This window comes from Enoplosus armatus, chromosome 8 (assembly GCF_043641665.1).
Source record: "Enoplosus armatus isolate fEnoArm2 chromosome 8, fEnoArm2.hap1, whole genome shotgun sequence".
NCBI classification, from domain to species: Eukaryota; Metazoa; Chordata; class Actinopteri; order Centrarchiformes; family Enoplosidae; genus Enoplosus; species Enoplosus armatus.
In genome coordinates this window covers 2,175,419-2,198,603 of record NC_092187.1, presented here as the reverse complement: position 1 = coordinate 2,198,603, position 23,185 = coordinate 2,175,419, and the positions used below count along the sequence as shown (strand labels likewise).

General features: G+C 43.5%; 1 protein-coding gene across 2 annotated transcripts in view; it reads right to left on the bottom strand.

Moving 5' to 3' along the window:
- Positions 1-1,990: 1,990 nt before the first annotated feature.
- The window catches only part of ctnnbl1 (catenin, beta like 1), a 51,989-nt gene continuing 30,794 nt past the window's right edge, over positions 1,991-23,185 (bottom strand). For both annotated transcript variants that reach the window (XM_070910467.1, XM_070910468.1), the window contains 5 exons: positions 22,145-22,242; positions 20,715-20,795; positions 8,588-8,725; positions 7,908-7,980; positions 1,991-2,590 (listed from right to left, as the gene is read on the bottom strand). In XM_070910467.1, coding sequence (XP_070766568.1) covers positions 2,502-2,590; positions 7,908-7,980; positions 8,588-8,725; positions 20,715-20,795; positions 22,145-22,242 — 479 coding nt within the window. In that variant the 3' untranslated portion in view covers positions 1,991-2,501. The remainder of the gene's footprint in view (positions 2,591-7,907; positions 7,981-8,587; positions 8,726-20,714; positions 20,796-22,144; positions 22,243-23,185) is intronic.

Below are 23,185 nucleotides of genomic sequence, written 5' to 3'. Positions count from 1 at the left end.
GTCTCTTGAATGAACGTTGTTAACTGAGCTAGCTTTGCTATGTGTCATGGAGCTTCCAGCACTGCCTGTTTTCTAGGCTAGGAAGGCCTTTTGTGACTCTCACCAAATGCTTTAGTGTTTTGTTTCTTGCGTTTCATTTTGTTTGTGAGTGTTGGACAGATAAAGGCAGGTGTGTTCTCTGAGATATAGGTTACTTCTGAAGAGGGTACATTCTAACCAGGACGAAGTGGCCTAGTTTTTGCTAAACGGTAACACTGGCAGGTCCCGGAGGCCCGCATACACCACCGAGTACAACCTTTAAGTTAGAAATGTCCCCGTTTCATGCACTTCATCAATCCCCGTGCTGACGCTCAGTAACAGAATACCTTCTCCCGTCAGCGCCGACTAAAAGAGAGAGGGGGGGGGCCCCAAAAGCACAGCGGCGCACAGTGTTTGCACTCAGTCATTCGGAAAATACAATTATTCTCCTTCCCCTCGGCTGTGAAATTGCTGTACGACCGCTGTTAAACACGGCGCAGTCATAATCACCGATAAGAGATGCATGGGGCCGGGCCTCTGCCGCCAATACAATATGCAAATGACGCCCTGCCGCTCTACCCATCTTGTTACTGAGCGATATTAGAGTTTGTGAAGACACTTAGGAAAGGCAACGGATGTGACAGCTGTCAGTGAGAGGTCCCCCCCCCCACTCCCTCCCAGCACGGCAGCTTCCTGCCAGGATTATGGTCAGGGATCCAGGGAGGGCAGGGTATGTTAAAATAAGTGTTTAATAACACGGAAATATACTGTAGACAGGACACTAATACAAATGGATGCTGCATTTGGCTTATTTAGGAGACGGTTCACAGCTGCCTACTTCTACTACGCTCAAGGTCCTCTTACTGGTTTGTTCTGGAGATTTCGACCATGTCAAACGGTCTTCACCTGCTGTGTGCCGTGCGATTTTCAAACTTTCGATTATTCCGATTCTTCGATTTTTAGGATTTCTCTTCCATGTTGACTGAAAAGTTGAGCTCGACAGTTCATGCAGCTAAGTGAACTAAAACGAACCAACTATAACGAAACCGATGGCTTCTAATAAATAATCGTAATCACGTGTAATTAAACTGAGAGTTGTTACAGTATAAAAACCAATGACATCTAACCAGATGTTCGACCAACCAATCAGGCTAAAGGCCGTTACGGAAGTACAGGATCTTTAACTGGTCATACAGAAAAAAACGAAGCATTAAATGCATTACATTTCCTTGTGGCTTCACCGAGACGAATGTTACAATTCACTGTCAGGTAAGTTTTAGATCACATTGTCCAGTCTTAGCAAACAGCCTTTCCCCTTCCCCTCCTGGGTTACAAATTCAAGCATCAGATGGAAAGCGGCACCAGTGGCTGTTTATTTCTGACAGCAGGGGATGAGTCTTATCTTGGTATTGAAGCCGGCTGTACTCAGGAAAAAAGCAAATAATCTAATACATATATAGAATACGAAAAAATATTCTCTTCCATTTCCTCTACGCACTGATCCGTCTTCTGTCTCACTCTCAAAATGTAATTGGGAATGTTTTTTTTATTTTATTTTGCTCATAAGCATACAGGAAAGATGCACGGAAATATGGCGCCCAGGACGGGAGAATAATACAGCAGGTTTTGCTTGCGAGTGCAGCTCCGCCATAATACACCTCCACACTGATGTGTGTGTGTGTGTGTGTGAACAGTGTCGCAAAGAAAAACAGCAGTGGGCTGCGAGCTCCGGGAGGCTGCCGAGAACAGTGGGTGGGTTCAGACAAGTAAAGAAACAGGTCTTTTTCTGTGAGGATTCTCACTCTGCAAAGGAAGCTGCAGATACAGGTTCGGTGTCTCCATCTGTGCCTCCGTGCAACAGTAACCAAGCGTAGGCACGACGGGATTCGTGTGCAAGGGACGGCTATCAACGAGCTTTGCCAGCCTCACTCACCCGAACCGCGACATTAATCAAACACACCAAACGCGCAGTCAAGGGTTTTTATTAGAAAATATTTTACACGGGAATCCAAAACAAACAAACCAGGTAAAGCGGGAGAGATATTAAGTCTGTAGGTGTCTGCAAACTCTGTTCATAATCACCCCGCAGTGTTCCAACACCGTAGCACAGAAAATAAACAGCACTGTAGCTCCGAGAACATCCCATGTTCGCTGTGTGTTTTAGTCGAGCTGCAATCTTCTGCTGTTTACATGCGCAGCAGTCACTCGGGTTGGAAAAGTACCCTACATGAGGAAGGATTGCTTTTTGGAAGAATGGCAATGGCAGCGTTGCTGTGCATGTAAACATACCCGGTGGCTTTAATTATAGTATGTTACGTAAACACAGAGCAGTGTTCAGTTCTTAAGACTGGCTCAGAGGTCACGGTCACCATCAGTCCCAAATCAGAACAGTGGGGTTTCAATGTTCTCCCGCGTGTGTGTGTGTGTGCGTGTGTGTGTGTGTGTGTGTGTGTGTGTGCGTGTGAGAGCAGGAGAGAGTGAGATTAGAAGTTGTCTACAAGGTCCATGATCCTCTTCCGCTCGGCCTCTTTGAACTCATCGCTCTTCCCGTCTCCGATGCTTTCAGCGTACTCTGCGAAAGACAAAAGAAATGTCAGCGGATTAGTCGCCTTGACGGCACAGGCGTTTGCTGTTTGACTGTTGAGGTTACGGAGAACATTCCCGGAGTGAAATAATACAAGTTAAATTTGCATTGGGTTTATGGGTGCGTGGAGTTTGCTTTAAAAACTGGAGGCGGCGCAGATGAATGTGAATGTTGGTCTGTGTGTGTCTATGAGGAAAAAAAAACGAGAAAGCGACTGACAAAGAACTGGCCATAATAACTCACTCAGGCTCCTATAGCATAAGAAAAAAAAAGAAAAACACAAAAGGGGAATTTGCAGGAAATGGGAGGAGGTTCAGATGAAACATACGTTTGGTTTGAAGTGTCTAAATTGACAAAAACACTAGAAAGCTCCCTGGTTCATTTGCATGCGCTCTCTATAGCTCTATATTTGTTTACATTTAGGCAAATCTTCTTGTCCTTGTTCGCAATGCACAGACAACAACCGCCTGGATTACTCTGCTACTGAAGACCAAGTCTGAGCGGGATGACATAATAAAAAGTGCCTTTATTTAAAGTGTACAAGCGGGTTTGTGAGACCCGACACCACTGTTAACTGTGAATTCCACTACTTGCAGCAAGGTATGTGCGACGCCTGTGTGTTTACATTTGAGTTACGACTCTGAGAAGAAGCCGAGTTACATTTATGGTAAACGGGTTCGGGCATGCATGGCGGGGAGGCGAATACTACTGCAGAAAAGTTGTTGTTGTTGTTGTTGTTGTTGTTTCAGTTGGTCATCCAGCCTCGTTTCTCAGTTGGAAATTTGGCCAGTGATCTCTTCTTCCCCATTTAAAAATTCTGAATAATAAGAAAGAAGTAAAGAGATGCTGCAGCTTCAGGGAGGAAGGGAACTCTTTTCAGGAGATCTCATTGTTGAAGCAATTCTTTGTATTTCTAAAAGGACACAGCTGAGAGAGACAGTGCACTAAAAGAATGACCATTATTGAAAAGCCTTTCGCTCTAGCCTGTTCATCATTTTGGAACAAAAAGTCACATGACGAGATCTCTCCTTTGAAAAAAAAAAAAAATGCTTATATGTCACGAGAGGTCCCAGGACAGCAGCTGGACTTGACATCCAACCCTGCCGTCCTCAGGCTGTGAACAGCAACCAGTCCAGGTGCACTGCGCAGTTCTGAGCGTTTCACTGTTTCCTTCATTCCGTGCGTCCGCCCTCCCACGCAAGGCCTTCAAGACCGTCCGACGGTCGATTTGTGAGTCTAATGTGCAGAAAGGGAAAGATGCAGCTGCCGCAGCCCCAGTGGACCCCGGGCATTCGCTCTGTATCTCAGCCAGCCTCTGAGGCAGGGATTACACATTAAACCCAAGGATGTTGAGGCAGAAAGATGAAGAAAAAAAAAGAGGCTACTTTTCTCTGGGAGACGCTGCAGAGAGAAGAGAACGAAGGGGGCTTTCCTGACGAGAGCCCGCGGGGTGCAGGAGGACGAAACACGGCCGTCAAAGGCAGCGAGAAGATTTTGTTTTTTGACGGGGGATGGATGTTTTTACGTTATTAGATAGTCCTGTATACAAAGGATAGTGACTGCGGAGGGACCTCAGAGATACTGTGGAAGAACACTACCTGTCTATGGGAGCGCTGGAGGAACATACCAACATAGTTTTCACGAAGATAATGACAGTTTATTACAACTAGGGGTTTGTTTGTGTACACACCAATGTAAGTGCTGAGATCTGGGAACACGGCGCCATCGCTAAAGCCAAGTATGACTGAGAAAGAAGGCGATTGGATCACACAGGTTGCAAAACGAACCACCAGTTTAGCCTGATTGGCTCGTGAGATCGTTAATGGGGAAGTATCTAGTAATCTTTAACAATATATTGCATTTAATGAGCTCATCGTGTTTTTTTTTTTTTAACATTACTTCTCTCTGACATTTAGTGGAATATAAGTATTAAGTACCATAAAACGGAAATAAGTACAAGTATGTCAAAGTGGAGGAAAGAAATCAGGCAGGCGTGTATTGAAGTCAGAGAGCAACATCAGATATCGGCAGAGTTGGAAAGTAGGCAGAACAAACCAGTACGTGAACAGTTTTTTTGAGACATAAGTTTGCAGTTCAGGTCAGAAGACGGGATGACAGTAGGCCACTCTGGACTACAGAGGTCCCTCTATCATTGGGTATTCTGGTAAAGTCATGAAAGTGTAAGGCTGGAGGTTTAGAGATATGCAGCTTCCACAGCAGCCTTGAATGGCAGCACCGGGGATTTAAATTTGATCCACAGACGTGCGCGGATGTTACCGAGCTAAAAAATGGCAGAATTTTCAGGTTGACTGAGAAAAGCATGTACGGGGACACGGAGAAAGCGACTCAACAAAAACAGGAAAATCTACAGCCTCTTTCATTGCCAGCCTGTCATTGTACCTGTGTGTGTGTGTGTGTGTGTGTGTCTCTCTCCATGTCTATAAATGGCGGTGCAGTCAGCCACACAGACAGAAAGGTCAGAGACTCTGTGACTCTTCAACTCTCTGCAGAACCTTTTCTTTGGCATGCTGGTACATTCTCCTTCTGTCACCACGGCAACGCGGCAGAGGACAATACAGTGCTGAGCATCGCCATTACTCAGGTCAGTGACTGGGACTGATCTGCCATGAGTACGAGGAGAATCATTTCCAGGAGCGGTCTCTGCAGCAGCCAAGGACAGGGACACACTGTAGAACTTATAGTGCGATTACAGCTGCAGCTGGGCCGCCACAACTCATTCAAAACACTTAGACCAGTCTGAAACTGGTCTGATCCAGCTGCACCAAGACTAGAGTGTAGAGTGTCACTGATGGTTCTAAAAAGATAGGTAACGATTTATCAGTTCAATTACTGATTCGCAAAACAGCATCTATATAAAAGGCAGAAGTTCCAGAACCAACCATCTGACAGTCGCACCCACTTCACGCACTGCTTGGCTCACTGCGTGGAGGTTTCATGCTCGACACAACTCTTTCTGTTAGCAACTACGTGCGCAACGCTATGAATGTCTCCCAGAACAGAGTGTCTGAAAATGTGCACCATCATCCCCATACTTAAAGCAACATTATGGAACTATTTTACCTTAAAATACCAGCTTCTAAATCCTCTTGATGGCGCACTGACTTGTAATGGGGAGAATGGCGCCTCTTTCACTACCCCAAACACCTGCTCTCGCACTGTAACATGTTATATATCAGCTACATGTGCACAGATGTATATTGCTTCAACAATATTTTTTGCAGATATAAACGCATCTCTATTATGCCGGGTCGAACTACCTGTGACATAACCTACCTAAAGTTTCTGAAGTGGGGAACCTCACAGCAAGTTTTCACAACATTAGTGAAATCACTGCTCTTCCTCCCAGGGTGCTAAGCCTTTCTTCCTGCAGAGCTGCTTTCACATTCAGCGGACTAAAGCCATTAAGGTCAAGATGGCAGAGCTGGCGACACTCTCTGCATGTGCTTAACCTTTTTCTGCAGTTTCACATTGAGCGGGCAGGGCACTCGAAACGGGAGAGCGCTCCACAGTGCGGCCTAACGGAAAGGGTGAGGGCACACACGACGAGCCCCACACACACACACACACACACACACACACACACACACAGCCTGTAAAAAAAAAACATACATACATAAACACACGACAAAACAAAAAAATGTTAGGAAGTAAAAACGTACTGTGGAAACTACCCTGTCAGGCAAAACACATAGTTACGCAAATACACAGATGAAAACATAAGTAAAACACCGGCGTATTTAGGGAACACATTCCCACACACACACACACACACACACACACACACACACAGTGAGGACTGGAGAATTGCCACGCTTGCTGGCACTGCCATGCGTGACGGATGGCTCCATCTACAGAGCTACATGCCACCGAGAGCCAGAGGGTGTGTGAGCGGAGGCTTGTCCTGGAGCTTTACCCAACAATGATAGGGGAAGGATGGATGTCAGACTGTCTTTGAAAACCAAACGGAAAAAAACAAATGCGGCAGGACGTGGGAATCTTTGGGGCGAGGAAAAAAAAAAAAAGAAGAAAAGAATGAATGACAGACAGACGATCTCCGTTCCTCTCACAATGACAGTATGATTAAATTACTATGCACATTTGCGCGCCAGGATGCGTTTCTGCATTTTGTTTTAGCATCTGTACACAGGTGATTTGAATAGGAAGCGATAAACTCTTGTAATACACTTCTACCTGGATACTTAAGATGCTGGATTTTACTCTGCCACTTTAAAATTGAATTAGTTTTCCACCTGCATTTTATATCTGATCTTCAGGACTGTCTGCTCAAGTAAGTGTCCCAATAGCCACAAGTAGAGGACTGCGTGACGAGTGCCGTTTACTGTAAAACCGTTTCAATGTACTGGACAGGAACGTGTACTAAACAGTGGCTTGGATAATGTAAAAAAAAAAAAAAAAAAACTACTCAATCTTAAAAGAATTGTAACTGAGAGTTGCTTTTCTACACCACAGTTTTTAAAGTTTTCCCAGGCCTCTTTTTTCCTTTGATGAAAAGAATAAGGAAGAATTGCATTATTCATAATATTTTATTATATTCCAACACAACCACTTTGGCGGGCTAACAGCACGGGCTGGCTATCAAACAACAACCACAGCCAAAGAGCAGCAATCATACCAACATTTCCACCTGAAATGTTGCTTCCTTGCCGAGACGGGTACCGGGAGGCCAGATAAGTTGTTGGCTTCGGTGGTCACCACCAAATTGAAAAGATGGATGGATAGATGGCTGCATATAAGATAATTTCTTAAAATTACGTCATGTTAAAATGATGCGCCTTAACTGAAGAGAGGTCTTTATTTGAGACAGGCTATTAAGAGAGACATGCCTTTCTAATGAATTCTTTCAGATTTTTGTAAGAAATCATGTATATTTGTTCACAATTCCTCCATATGTTTCACATTAAAATCCCCCAGCAGTGTGAGGGGGGGGGGGGGGGGGGGGGGGCAAAATCCCTTGTTGTGCAACATCTGCAAGAGGTGTTGCAATTGCAGCAGATTACCACATCGAAAGCAGAGCAAAGTGGAATTGATTGGAATTCATTTCTGTGAGTGTTTCTGTTAACAGCAGATACTCAGAGCAGCAATTGTGCAGAGTACGACCTGACTGTGTCGTTATACTGAATTAATACCCTGAAAGAAAATATGTATATTATGTACATTAGGATTCATTTACCAAGGAAGTCATTGTAGTACATGTACTGGGAATTTCTTACCCTCGCCGTTTTACATTAGACATTTTATTAGAGAAATAAATAAAGCTACTCACCTCTCATTGTGTGGCGCACTACTTTGACAGAGCCTCCTCTTAGGTTGAGAATTTGGTGGACCCTCTGCTGAAGCTGGTTGCAGAGAAAAAGAGAGATCAGGAGCATAATGCAGTTTTAAAGTCGCACTGAAATTAAAATTCACTTTTTGCTAAGAAAGCAGCATGCGTGTCCTTGGCGTTTGTTTTGACTTGTTAATTATTTGGTCAAAATTGTAATTACCAAGAAGACAAAATTTCGGGAAACGTCCACTAGGAGGCTTGAAGCTTAAGATAACGTTTTCTCAAATCTGTCCTAAAGCTGCGAGGCAGTTCAAATTTCAGTTTGACTTTAATAACTGGCATCAATGTAAACTGGGAGACGTGGCGGATATCAAACAGACATCTCAACTGTTAGTTTATTATACGGGAATTTAAAGGAGCCACTCATTTATTATTCCATGAAGCCGCATATCAAGGATATACGAGACGTTGGCGTCCAGTCTGAAACAGCGAAAGTAGCCCTGCAAGAGTCCAGTGGAATCCAGACCGGTGGTGAAGTGAATGAGCCACTTGGCTGCCGCGCTCATAAAAGCCATCTGACTCCTGTCTGCTTTTATAGCTTGTCTGATCAGATGCCCGAACAATAATTAATCAGAGAGAAAACTCATTCGGCAAGCCAGAGTCGGTGTGTGCGTGCGTACCTGCGATATTCCTGAGTTGCTGATCTCCACCATAATGTAGCAGATCAACTGAAGGACAAATAGTCCGGCGTCCAGACGGCGAAGGTAGAACTCATCCTCCATGCTGTCATCGAGGATCTCCCCACGACGAACCATCTCCTGCGCGCACACACACACACACACACACACACACACACACACACAAAATGGTAAAAAAAACAAAACATTTAAAAATAGTTTTAATGCATGGCGAGGTGAACAAAATCATAATTTACTGTTTGTTAGGTTTCTATTGCTCTCTGCACCCTTAAACAGATTCAACAAACACAGGAAATCACAGACAAACTTTAATTTAGGTGTTGTTTTCCCACAAATCCATTTTCTCCATTGACCAGACACAAATTAATTGATTTCACAGCTAAGCTGCAAAAAAAGAGTGGGGGCTCTGCCGCTGCTATGCACACACACTTGCATAGTTATCCATCTTAACAACCCTGTCAGTATGCCAATAACACAGTGCTGCCAATACGCACACAGCCCACATTAATCATCATTAGAGATTAAGAAGCAGACCTGAGGGGGAGAGGGGAGTCTGGAGTGTAAGCCATTGGAGTGGTACAGAAATACAGACACTGTGTTAACCGTTTGGCTGTCACAGTTTTATGCATGAACGGCAGGAAGAAAGTTAAGGCCGTACATAACGTTAAACTATTGCAGTGAGGAAAACAAAATGACATAATCTTAATCTACATTCAAATTTGCCCATTGGCACACTCCATACAAATGATCTATATTAATGATGCAGGCTAAGAGACATGTAGCGTGAGTAGCGCTGTAGCCATCAGACATATAGCAGTGCATTTTGATTGGTAACGCTCCATCATAAATGATGATGAGTTTTCGCCCTGACGACTTCCATTATAATCAAATGAAGGGTCAGTGCTAGCCATCAGCATTTCTAACATTAAGCTGTGACTTTTCTTGAACAATTATTTAATGAATTTTGTAGAATTTCATACATAAACAAAAGGATTAACCTTTTTTCAATAGAACGACACACCGGCACATTTACACCTACGTTAGTGCAAGTCTACCTCATAAAATGTCTGTATCGACTACATTTGATTCATGCACTCACATAGGCTCAATCTGTATCTGTTTCAGAGAGGACAGCCCAACACTAAAAAAAATAAAAAAATAAAAAAAAAGCTAAACGTGCTACAATATGTGACACAGTAAATCAAGAAAAAGGGCAACTTTTCAAACCGTTCCTAATGAAAACAAATAGCTTTCAGCGTCGAGCTAAAGGGTACCACACATGACATTTACATCCCAATGATTTAATCTCAGAGAAAATTAAAACTTTCAAAAGGCCTTGTCCTTAAAGATCAATTACACTGTAAAATCCAATTATAGCTGTGAAGTTCAGCTCATTAACATGCCTCAATCAAAGGGCAACTCCTGAGGACTACAGTAAAAGACTATTCTGGGAAAACCGTTTGAGCTGCAGGTTGCAGAGCTGGAACGCAAAACAACGCATCCATTTTTGTGACATTGTATTCCGAAAGCAGGATGTCGTCCTGCTTTCATTATTTCATCCTGCGAGAAGACAAGATCAGCAGGTACAACTTCAGAACAAAGCCCTACTGTACAATGTCAACTGTAGCTTGTTAAAGATGCAAAACCATGCAGATAATTAAAACAAGAACCTTTAATAAAGCCATCGAATGTAAGGCATTTGTCTTCTCTGTGTCCTCTGGGTAAAACACTGGACGAGAATTCTCTTTTATTACAAAGCGGAGAGTTACCGCATTGTAAAATAGTCCCAAAGCTTGGCCTTGTTGCTGTCAACTGGTGGCCATTAAAGATGCACAAAAAAAAAAAAAAAAACTTGAAACAAAGCTATTTGAATGTAATTTGTGTTTCCTCTTTCCTGCAGGAAAAAAAAAAAAAAAAAAGATCTCAGTTTCCAGGACAACTTTGCTCATTATTCTGAGCCAATAAAGTAGCTTGTGACACAGTTACACAAATCTCACAATCCAACTTCAGCAAAGATACAACACACGGGATGTAGCCCTGAATGGCTAATAGATAGGACACAATACACACATGTTACCCCTGAAGGGGAGTGAAAAATAGCATGCACATGCACAAATATGTAAGACACGCTTTGTATTTGCATTTTCTGCCATTGTTTCACACAGGAAGCAAGTCTATTTCTTGTCATCCTCATTATTGCACACAGCCACCACTGCAAAGCAGAGCTGGAGGCATTTTCTGAGAAGGCCTTGGACAACTCAATGATTGTATATCCAAATGTTTCTATTACAGCTATCAGCTGCGGAGGGATGGGACTTCATCCCAACCATATGAAACAATGTGACTGCAGCTTGGTCTATGATGTGTGGAATGGACTGGAAAGATTAGTGCAAATACAATATACTTGACTGCAATGGGTGTCAGCAATCAGAAATTCATTCTCAGACAAGGTAAGAGACGCATTAAGACTCCCATTTACTCCCTCAGCACAACCCATGGTCAGTGATTCCCAACCAGGGGTACACTGGCCTCAGGGAGTACTCCTGGAGTAGGGTATGTGGAATATGATCGTGGAGTAGCTCAACAAACTTGGGAAAAAAAAAAAAAAAACTACCCAAATAGAACCATCCAAGTTGGTGTGACGCTGATCTTTCGTAAATGTATTGTCACTTCCCACTAACCTGAGTCAGCTGAAACACCTGAACACCACGTGAAGAATGCATGAAAACTAGTTAGCAAGCTGGCATAGAGGTCTAAATAGTTAGCTAAAAGGAATGGATAAATTGTTTAAATACGTAGCTAAGAATAAATAAACAGTTTAAATAATTACCTTAAATGAATGTTGATTAACAGTTGAAACGATGAAGTAAAAAGTTAAATGGTTGAAATAGTAAGCTTAATGTAATGGTATAAATGGTTGAAATATTGGCTAGGAGATGATCAACATTTGAAATAATTAGCCAAAAGTAATGGACAAACTGATGAGACAGCTACAAGTAAAGGATAAATGGTTAAAAGAACCAGCCTTTTCCACTCCAGGAGGGAGTGGTCCGAATGCAAACTTGGCCAAACCAAACTAAACATTGACGATTCAGTCGCAACAAATTGTTATACCACTCTCCACTTTTGTAGTCTTGCCTAACATCCACTTTAAAATCAACTGAAACGACCCTTTGGAGCGTGAGAGGTGACGGTGAAGAGTATTCCTCCGATTGTGATGTGGGGTACGTCGGACAAATGAGGTTGGAACCACTGATCTAGAGGCGAAAAACAATCCTTGTTTAATCAGTCGACCAGAATTCATCTGCATGTACGCCGTATGACTGAGGATTTCATTAGCGAAACCATAAGAGACCAACTGCTTCCATCTGGATTCACCTGGTTAACCTTTTCCCCCAGCTGAAAACGGCATGTGCTCTTCTGAAACGCCCAGCTGGGAACGTTTGAGAGCGCTTTGGAGGCGCAGCGTTTTTTTTTCAGCCGAGACCCTTTGGATGCTACGATACGGAATATACGCGGAAGTAGTCTACCTAATTTTGCAGATAGTTCGCGTTGCCAACAAATACTGAATGTAAAAATGTCGGCACAAGGTAGAGTAGTTTCTGTGGATGAAGGGAAGGCTGAAGCATGTAGGGAGAGAGGACGGAACCCGTCGGTCTGTCTGGTTTCATGTGACTTTGTCTGCCCCTCCTCCACTGTGATTGGACTCAGAAAAAAAACAATTTGGTGAACACTGGTGGACTTTACTGTAAAAAAAAAAAAGTCTCAGTTAACCCTACCACGGTTAGCTCACACTACTGATTTCTAACTTCATACTGAATCCAAAAATAGAAAGTGGTTTTTATGTGTCAAGATTTGGGAGTATAATTGGTAATTTCTTTATGACCCGGCAGTCAGAGGCTCTGTTGAGTTATTTACTGCACAAAGAATCTGCCTAGGAGGGAGATGTGGTTGTCAAAAATGACAAGAGGAGGAATAGGATAAAGCTCGGGATGGGGGCACTCCTCTTAAGTATTAATTTGGCAGGGACTAATATAGTCTTAAGTGCTTCATCAGCTCCACTTCTAAAGGAGGCCAAATCTGCCCAAATGCAGACCTAATGCTTTGTAATGTCCGTCTTTGGGTGCGAGTGCGGCTTGTCAAGGCGAGAACGGCAGGAGAAGTCAAATGACATCAGCAAAGAAGGACCAAAGGCGGAAAGAAAATGACAGTTATGCTTTTGCATGACATTTCCTGTCACATGTGAGTGAACAGATACGGTTTTCCTAGCTGCTGCTATCAGAATGAGCTAGAGGGACTGAAAGGCTGTCATTTTATAATCACGGTACAGTAATTGTTCTGTAAATTCAATTACAGCTCAATTAAGAGAAACTAAGGGATAGCTCCTGCGGTGGGAACGGTATTGCCAAATCTATAGACACCGTCATACCGCCCAACCCTACAAGTAGTGTTAGGTTGTCCCAAAGTGCTCATCAGACAGTTCATCATAATACCTGACAGGTGCTGAGATGCTAAGAGCTGGTCCAGGAAGTGCCTTTCCAGGCTCAACCAAATAAACGCGCGTTGTTTCTCCGAAAGAAAGCATCCTGCTTTCAGCTTCATTGTGCTAAGAATCTGTGAATCACCTGTGAATTCTCGGGGTGCTCATGACAACTGAGCGAACCATCTTCTGAAGACCGCGAGATGCGCTGAAGTAAGTGAAATAAGTGGGCGCAGAGTTAATTCTCTTTTTCCAATACATTTTTTCCCCCCAGGTCAAGTATGTCAGATGGCTCCAAGTACTACTGTACCCACGAGCCTGAAGCTGGACTTAGACGTAAATGTACGCGTAATGCAAGCCTACGCAGAGAAGGGTGTCATAGGTAACCACAGGTCGCAGAGGCTCACAAAGGAGGACAACTGTTTGATCCAACTTCTGTCGGGGAGGTGGGTGAACAGCTATACTGATGGTATGGAGAAAAAAAAAGGCAGACAGGCACCGATCAGAGCTGTAACAAATCCAGAACGCCTTGTCGTTGCCGTTGGACGTCAGAGTTGACGTCTTTATGTAGCTACACAGATTTAAACCTTTGACTTTTTTTTTTTTTTATAACCAAAAAAGCAGATATTTTCAAATGCAATTGCTGATTTTTTTATTGATGATTCAACCAGGAGTTTTATGTCCATCAATGCCTTAAAACCTCTCCAACTGTCATTTACTTCTGTAACCACAGACCCCTACAATAACTCCTCCCACTTAGCTAATCTATGGCAACGAAACCTTTTCAAATAAGGTACTAGAATTAAGTGAATTGCCGCTGAGAAAAGATCTTCAGCACACATGATGAATGAAGCCAGATCTTTGAATCTGTACGGGGAGTGGAGGGTTCTGGAACAACAACAAGTGCATTAAAGATTCATTATTGTGAGCAGTGGAAGTGGACATTTGGGATATTAAAACACGGGCCGGCGCGGGCAGTGTGGCAGTGTTCATTACAGCGGCGGCGTTTTGTCCACTCGTGAGTTTTGACGCCGCGGCCAATTTCTTTTGTGTGGCAGCTCGGTCCCTCTGGCAAACACCGGACAGGGGAAGCGGAGAAAGAATAACGTGTTGAAGGGAGGGATTGGACAAGTCAATTACTGCAACCTCAGGGGAGCCTGGCAGCCTGGCTATGGTACAGACAAAGTAATAAGCAGTGATTTTCAGTCTCAGTCCCTTTACTGTAACTCAGCCGCATTGTGTGTGTGTGTGTGTGTGTGTGTGTGAGATGGGGTGTGCGTGATTTATGGAAGACTGTGTGTGCAGTGAGAGTGCTGTTGTGCACATTAGACGTCTTGTATGTGACATGCAAAATGAGAAATGTGTGCGTCTTTGAACAACAACAACAACAACCTTCAGCCAGGTGTGTGTTCCTTAATGTATGTGTATCAGGTTTTGTATGATTTTGTGGATTGAAGAATGTGTTCTCTTTCCTGTGTATGAGACAGTGCAGCTGGTTGTTATTCCTGTGCTTTCTTTTCCGCTGGGATGCTTTAGATGCAGAATTAAAGTGATTTCTTTGTCAGCACTTTCGCAAAAACCCACTGTGACTGTGTGTGTGTGTGTGTGCGCGTGTGTGTGTGTGTGTGTGTGTGCGTGGGATGTAATGCTCTTTATGAGGCTTAAGCAAACACCAGAAAGAGGGAGGTTAGATATCCTCATTAAAAAAACGGAGATACAGAGGTTGATAATGAGGAAAAGTTTGAGGAAAAATAACTGGAACTTTGTGAGAGCGCGAGGCAACATGCTGATTTCAAGTTATGATAATCTCCCAGAAAAAAAAGTAACAGCCCTTCTCTTTGGGCGCACATCGATTAAGAGTTTGCTCACAAAGTGGGGCGAGGCAAAACAGCAGTGTTACCAGGGAGGGAGGAGGTATTTGCTACCAAGAACACGGCAGTTAAAATGCTGGACAGTGGAAAACGGTTCCGTCTGCGTTGAGTCCGAAGCAGCTTCCTATTCAGCTCCCTTCAAACTGCCAAAACAACAAAAGGTGCATCAAACACACGAACTACACCTGATTACAGTCTCTATGGTTAAGCTTAATGAAGTCGTCTACACTTTACCAGTAATTTCCCTCTCAGAGATGTCACATTAATACCTTGGCCGAGCCACAGATGCTCAGGGAAGCTGATGTGGGCTGCTCTTTATCGGAGGCTGGGAAGGTAACCAGACGCGCATTTGCCAAACTAAACCATTAGTCTTCATCCTTGAAGTCTTTTCTCTTGGGGAAAAAAATAAAATAAAATGAAAACCACTGTTTCAAAACACTTTCATTAAAGTATAAATCTTACTTATGTGTTGTTTGTCACAGTGAATCTGGAGGCTGTAGTATGTGGCGCTGTTGAATTGTGTCATACTGAGAGGAGTTTCTAACATTCAGTAAACAGCATAACCTTCGTGACGGTAGGATTCATTGCAGGGCTGTTGTATTAGACTGCATTAGATTTAGTTAGGTGGACCTTATTGTCATGGTCACAGGCTGTTATTTGACATTTTCATTGGTTCATGAGTCTTATGTAATATGAGCTGGCATGAGGTCGGGTGCCAGAAGGGAAAAGAGGAGTGGCGTGCTGCAGATGAATGCACGGAGCACCTTTGACATTGAGGCTGTGGGTGACAATGAGTGATGACCCTCATCCCTGAGGTATTTTGGTCAGTTTCTGTCTGCGTCTATTTGTTGAACTAAATTAACTGCTGCTGCTTGGCGTCGGTTTCGGTGATCAATATTTGATTCAGCCTGGGTAAAATGCTATCAAACCCCAACCCAAATTGCAATGCCTTACAAGCATTCGCAGCCTCTACTCCGTTTGGAAAGGGATGCACTACTAAAGCACAAAGCACTCCTGTCCTGAGTTCCAAGCACGACCTTTATTCATATTTCTTTGGTAATATTTCTTTAGCAACCTGTATGCTACGGTTTCTTTCAAAACTTACCAGTTGTTAGTTGCATATGAACATAATTCGTAACCCCTCTGACTGAGGCATTTTCTGGCACCTTGGTGCAATCTAAGAATGACAGCTCTTACCAATCCAAACATGAGCGGTAAGTTTTGGACCCAAATTTCTCAGCACAGCAGTGCGCTCCACTCCCTCATCCTCGACAAACGAATGAATGATTTTTGAAGGAATGATGGATGAGGAAAATACAGAGAAGAAAGAGCAATGATGAAGGGAAGATAAACAAGGTGTGACGGACAAACACACATGCACAGAGAGAGAGAGAGAGAGAGAGAGACAGCATTTATTCCTGGAAGACATTTAAGAAAACAAAATATATCACATCCAGGTGCAAAACCAATTCCAACTTAACACAGACTTTCTTTGAAAATATCGTCTGTCAGCAATACTAAACCAGCCCGTTCCTGCTGTACGCTCTTGCTACAGCCCAGCAACACACACACACACACACACACACACACTCTCAGACACACAAACAACACAACGAGCAACTTGGTTCTTAGGTGCTAGGAAAGTGCACTCAGGCATTTTACAGTATTGAGGTCGGCCTCAGCCATGTTTTGCTGAGCTTCATCAATCTCCAAGAGCTGTTACCAACAAGCTGAGAGCAGGGGGAAGGTTTGGAAGGAAAAGAGGTGAAAGCAGTTGCATTAGAGGGGAAGAAGGAGAGAAGAAATAGGAAAGAAAGAAGAGGGAAGAAAGGATAGAAGGAAGGTGTGAAGGAGTAACGGAGGGAAGGAAGAGGGAGGGCACGATGTGAAAGACGGGAAGCAAGAAGTGATAAGCAAGTAAAAGAAGCAGGGAAGACCACATGTGGAGAGAAAAACAAGGAGAGTAATGGATGTTGGGGGTGAGTAAAAGACAGCAAAAGAGGGATTAAAAGAAACAGAGGAGAGGGGGAGAAAGGGAGTCAAATATGAGAAATACAGCAGGATGGAAAAGCAGCTTTAGGGGAGAGAGGAGAAGAGAAGAGAGAGATACCAAGGTGGGAGGAAAATAAGCAGCTTATTAAAAGGGACTGGGCTGGAGACGCAGAGAAAAAGCAGCAGCAGCTTTTTCTTCGCTATCCTCCTGAGAAATCTGTGGATATGTTGCAGAGGAAAAACATTTTGCTTACCGCCCCTTAAAAAACAGGCTTAACTAGGGGAAACCGAAAGGCACGGCAGAGAGAGAGAGAGAGAGAGAGAGAGAGAGAGAGAGAGATGAAACGCCGCTGCTGACGGCGGCCGATGCTGCTGAGGCGCGGGACAGAACTGGGTTGGCGTCTTTATCAACCTTATTGAACGTAACATGTGACATTTGGTGAGAGCTTCGATTCGCACAGACTTCGCAGGCAGCATCATCTGGGTGTTTGTCACCTCAACGGCCATCCATCGGGCTACACAGGGCAGAGACTCCAAATTGGCAATGTGTAAACATTTCTTGAAACTAGCTTAAATATCGGGACAATGCAAAACACCATCAGACCTCAAAACTAGCGCAAACAGTTTGATATGAGCAGCGAGACTTCAAATATTCAAGATAAAAAGGTGTGAGACAATCTGTCCGTGAATCTCAGATCAGTGTAGAAGTTAATAAAACATTCAGACATTTCATTCTTATAGAAGTATGCATTAAATCTTATCTTATTCTGCATACTTCGATATATAGTGGCTATAAGACTGTGCCTTTAACCAATTCTACAAAAGGAAAAAAAGTGTTGGTTTTGTCCTATTTTTTTTTTTTTTACGATTGGTCTAATTCTTAAGATACATTTTCTCCCGGGATACGAGCGTAATGGCCACGTTAGCAGCTGTGTAAGGCTGTACTTTGACACAGCAGTGCTTTGAGCTCGAGGGCAATATCAGCATGCGAACATGCTTACAGTGGCAATGTCAAAAATGCTGATGTTTTAGCAGAAAACACGAGAGTCTAATCTATTAATATTTCATGGTCATATTCATGTAACTACTACCAGCCGCCTGAGAACGTTTCGACATGGTGCGGGAGACCTGTGACCGGAGCAGTTGGTGGTAAAATGTTGGCAAAATATGTTATTTTATACTTTTTTTTTTTGAACAGCCCTTTATTAAAATGGTTGTTTTTTTTTTTTTAATATTGAGTAGAATATTGCTGCTGTGCCACAAATAGGTATTTTATCACTTTCTGCCTTGCGTGAGTCTGGCTCACAGTACGGCTCTGAACTGGGGAAGGCCAACAGTGAGGTTTCAAAGATAGCGGCACGCGCAAACAAGGTTTTTTTTTAGTTTTTTTTTTTAAATAATCGCCAGGGTATGACAAAGTCGTACTTTCACCATCGCAGAGGAAGAGACGATAGAGAGCGACAGAAGAAGAAGAAGAAAGGGAGAGAGAAAAGGAGAAAAGGAGAGGGAGGTAGAGAAAATGTCAAACTGTCTGGCCTTTTCTTGGCAATCCCACCACGATGTCTGTCTGAGAAATTAATCTTCTGTCATCTTTGAGATAGGAATCTCACACTTATCTGTCTCCACCCACACATCCCCTCCCCCTCGCCAGTCCCTCTTTCACTCAAATTCCTTCTCTCTTCCTTTTTCTATTTCTCCTTTTCCCCTGCGTTTCCCCCCTTTTAACCGCCCATTCCTCTGCTTTTAACTGTACTCCCTGTTCTGATATACAGTATCCCTACCTGCCCTTTTCATGTCTCCCTCCCTTTTTGAGGACAGGATGCTCTTTCTCCCTCTGTTGAAGCCATTATCCCCTGCCTGGCCACTTATCTTCTATCTGTATCCCTCCAACGGTCTGTCTAGCCCACAGGTCAACACACTGACACACACACACACACACACACACACACACACACACACACAGACAGCTCAATAGGGCCCTCACACACAGCTATCAAGCGTTCTATTCCTCTGTAAACTGTCATATTGTTATCAGCAGGATTGTGATGGGTTTTGGGGACTCTTCCCTCATGGCTTTGGATGTGACACTGTGGGGAACTGCACATCTTATCTATCAAAAAGAGACAACCCCCCCCCCCCCCACCCCCCTTTATAAAGAGGTTTGATATCTGAACATCTAGAATGCAATTTGAATTTTTTTTTATCTAGTTGGCGATAAAGACAACCATGAATGTGTGATGGGAGTCCACGTTTTTTCCCTGCCTGTAGTCAATGGAAGGTTATCGTACTGTTGTATTTGATCCTCAGCAGGTTGATTTGAGGTTTACTGAAATCGGTTTACAGAAGGATTAGACTGAAGACGAGCTCTGAAAACGCAAAAACTTGTTTTCACTAAAATCATAAAAATCAATGGGGCATTTTCACCCAGTGATACAGTGAGGTCCAGTGTCTGATGATGGCAATCTCCGGATGTAGTGAAGTGGAATATCCCCATACATACCAGGTTAAGAGGCTAAACAGCGCACACTTTGTGATTAGCTGCAACCTGCTCGGCAATAATAATTATGTGGCAAATCTACTGCTAAGCCTGTTGCAAATTATCATCGCAATTTTTTTGGTATTTAGCGGAGCATTTACTAAAATTGTAGATGTAAACGAGCTCAGCCTCAGTTCCTCTGATCCGCGTAAAGCTCAGCTAAATGAGAACGAACGGCAAAATGGTTTCGACGCGCGATGTGCACGTCAGGAACCTACAGGAAACCGTTGCGGTGCTGCTCTTTTGTCTCGTGTTGTGGTGCTGAAACTGAGAGCTTCTCACCCTCTGGACGTGCCAGATAAAACAATGCAGCAGATTTTACACCTGCTTTTCCCCAGACATGACGCTTCAGACACAATTTCCTCTGCAGCGATGCATCAGCTACGGCGGACATTTCCATAACATGTCCACTCCCTCTTCCTGTATTGTGTTCCTCTAAACAGGATGTAGGCTTCAGCTACACAGTCTCTGTAGCTGACTGACACATGCACAGTAAAGACCCTCTGCCAGACTAAATTATATACTCTGTACCGATCCCAGCAGAACGCAAAATTAACATTTTTATTTTGTTCCTGTTTGCGGGCACATAACCGCCGGAGGCTTCTTTGTCAAAATGATTGGTCTTGTTTTACTTGACTGTAAAAGTATGACGTTTAATGATGCGTGTCATTGCGAGGCAACAACAACAAGAGGAGGAGCTGGACCGGGCCAAAACAACACATTAATGTGAAAGTTTATTAAGATTAGTAGCTGTTGTAATGTTGTCTGGCACGGACTTATAGATGAACTCACTCAAGTGGAATTTAGACTCAATGTTGGATGAGTTTTTGGAAGGAACTGATTGATACTGGTGATGAATGACAGTCATTAGGTTAACACGGCCTGTCATTATTAATCCTTCCATTAATGATTTTCCAGGTCTGGTGTGGTCTATGGCTTGTGGGGGTCGGTTTCAGTTCAGGTTTGGTTCATACACCCGTAATAAAATACCAAAAACATACTGTAGAACATCACTGCTTCTAATAATGTGTTTGTCAGAAACAACTCCTTGATGGCATTTCATTTGCGGTCAACAAAGCAAAGCTGAAAACGTCGATGTTTAACGTGAACACATCAGTCAAACAAGCTGCATTATGTAAAGCCAGTGTCAATGAGACAGCAGCGAGTGGAGGACGGAGGGGGACAGATCGAGGGGAGGGGGGAGACGGAAGGAAAAGGAGAGACGCTTACATGTTTCTCTCCTTCGATCCTCTTGTCAGCCTGTTGAACAGCCTCCAGGTACTTAAAATGCAACTCCATCAGTCGATCAACCTGGAGAAAGAATGAAATAGAGGCAGACAGAGAGAAAGAGAGAGATGCAGCGTACAAGAAAATAACTGAAATATGGGGGGGAAGGGACAGAGCATGAGGAAGAGACAGAACAAGATGAGACTCAGAGGGCTAATATGGAAAAAGACATTTTGGATAAATACATATAACCCCCAAAACAATTTGATAAATGTGATTTTATAACTATGCATGCACATGTTAGTATGTTTGTGGAGCAATAAATTGTGTCTTCAATTTGTTTTTAACTGTTTGCTGCACACCTCGTAGACTGCTACAGGGAGGGTTTATACAGTGGAAAACAAAGACAAGCAAATAAATCATTTATGAGATTCTAATTTGTTGTATTAACATATCGGCAAAGACATTAAAACATCCCTGTAAAATGGACAAAAAAAAAACCGAAGATGATGGAAATGAGACGGCTTAGTGGTGAGGAAGACATCCAGGTTTGATTTGCCCGACAGGCTGTTTCTACATCAAAAGTCATGTGCCCTATTAAAGCGAGCAACACGCCGAACATGAGACACTTCTGCGTATGTGCGGGGAGTTGTGGGAGTAGCAGGAAAAAAAAAATTGCAGCTAAGGTGCCAGGTTTGATATTTTAATCACTTTCTCAAGTTCTGTATACACAGGCACAGGGTAGTGCACTTACCGACGCCTGACTGAGCGACCTGAAATGTGAACCTGAATGTATATAACCTCCCTCGCAAATTTCTGCTTCTACCCTCTGGTAAAATAACACTCGAAGTCAGTTTATGATAATCACACAGCCAAGTGTCTTCGGCGTCACTCCTGACATGTCATATTCTATGACTTCCGAAGCCTGTTGTAAAGGCAGCTGGCCTTGATAAGCACCTGCAAGACGAGAGTGAGGTTAAAGTTGGAAAACTGTGGCTGATTTTCTTTACCGCCCATTCCACCAGCACAGTCAAAGCATCAACTTCTGCGAGCAAACAAACCCACAACTATCAACGCTATTTTGATTCAAACGTTGCCGATTGGTGCGTGGAAAAACATGAGGTCACCTTTTCAAAGAGCACGGAGAAAAACGACAAATACAGACAACCAAAACTGTTCTAACTGACTAAAGCTGATTGGCTGCGCAGAAAATGCAGGACCCGTTCTGATTCAAGTAACCGCAGACACCACGGAACCAAAGCATATGGGTGTTAGACACACAAACACCGCACAGCTTAGGCATCCTGATGAAGCAATCTGCTGGCAATCAAAAGCAAAAGGAGATACAAAAAAAAAAGAAAGAAAGAAAAGAAAACTGTGAAGGAAGTAGAAGGACAAAAGAGGAAAACAGCAGTAAGATGACAAACACTGACCTTCTCAAGGTCGTTCTCGGTGAACTTGTTGAGGAGTCTGCTTCTCTGCTGGGACTTGAGATTTCTCAGCATGGAGGCGATGATGGAGCAAACGTGCTCTAAAGGAAAGGAAAGTGAGTGAGTAAAGCTAAAGCTCCCTGGTTTATATCATCAAGGCAATATCGCAAACATGCCAATAGATTACATCTTTTACACACTTATTATTTCTTTAACAGATAATTGCAAGTGCCTCTCTCAAACAAACACATTCAGGGCCCTAAAGCTCATGGCAGAAGTGCATTTAGGGCATGTCTTACTCTCCTTTAGCTCGTTGCACGGCGCATATTCTGGGCACAGTATTTAGTCTCTTAATTATTCATAGGTGTGTTTTAGGCGTAACATGAATTAAACCAGAATATCATCATTCCCTTTAAAGCCAGGTGTGCCTGCCGATATTTAACTGACGAGGAGGAGGAGGAGGAGGAGGAGAGCTGCCGGGCGTCCCTGCGAGAGTAACAAGCGTTGGTTAAATTGTGCCGGGGCTGTCCGGGCTCAGGTCTCAGGTTTTCTCGGTCTTTATACTCCAAATAATAAAGCGTGTTTTCTTCGTAGCTGTAGAGATCGTAGGCTTAAATGAGGTGATGTGAGAACTTGTGAACATCAGAGCTTCTGTACCGAGTGTTTCGTCGGAGTGATCGATCGTTATCGGGTGATTTGTTTATGCGCTCTCCCTCCTGCCTGTCGGCGCATGGAGAGCTGCCTCCCCCCCCCCCCCCCCCCCAACTGTTACAGTGCGTATCGTCTCCTCTGTCTCACAGCAGTAGGCTTTATTTTGTTCCCAGCCTTCGTGAAAAAATGTCAATTAACTAAATTAGCGAGAAAAACTAGTGAGTCCCGTTGAGTGCCCTTGTTAACCCATTTCACACTATGTGAGATGTTTTATCTCATTGAAAAACCTTCTGCACAGGCAGTAACAATCCAGTGACAATCCAGTACAATATTTCTCTGTGATATTGAATGAACAATACGCGGTATACACGGGGGGAACGGAATATGACATTG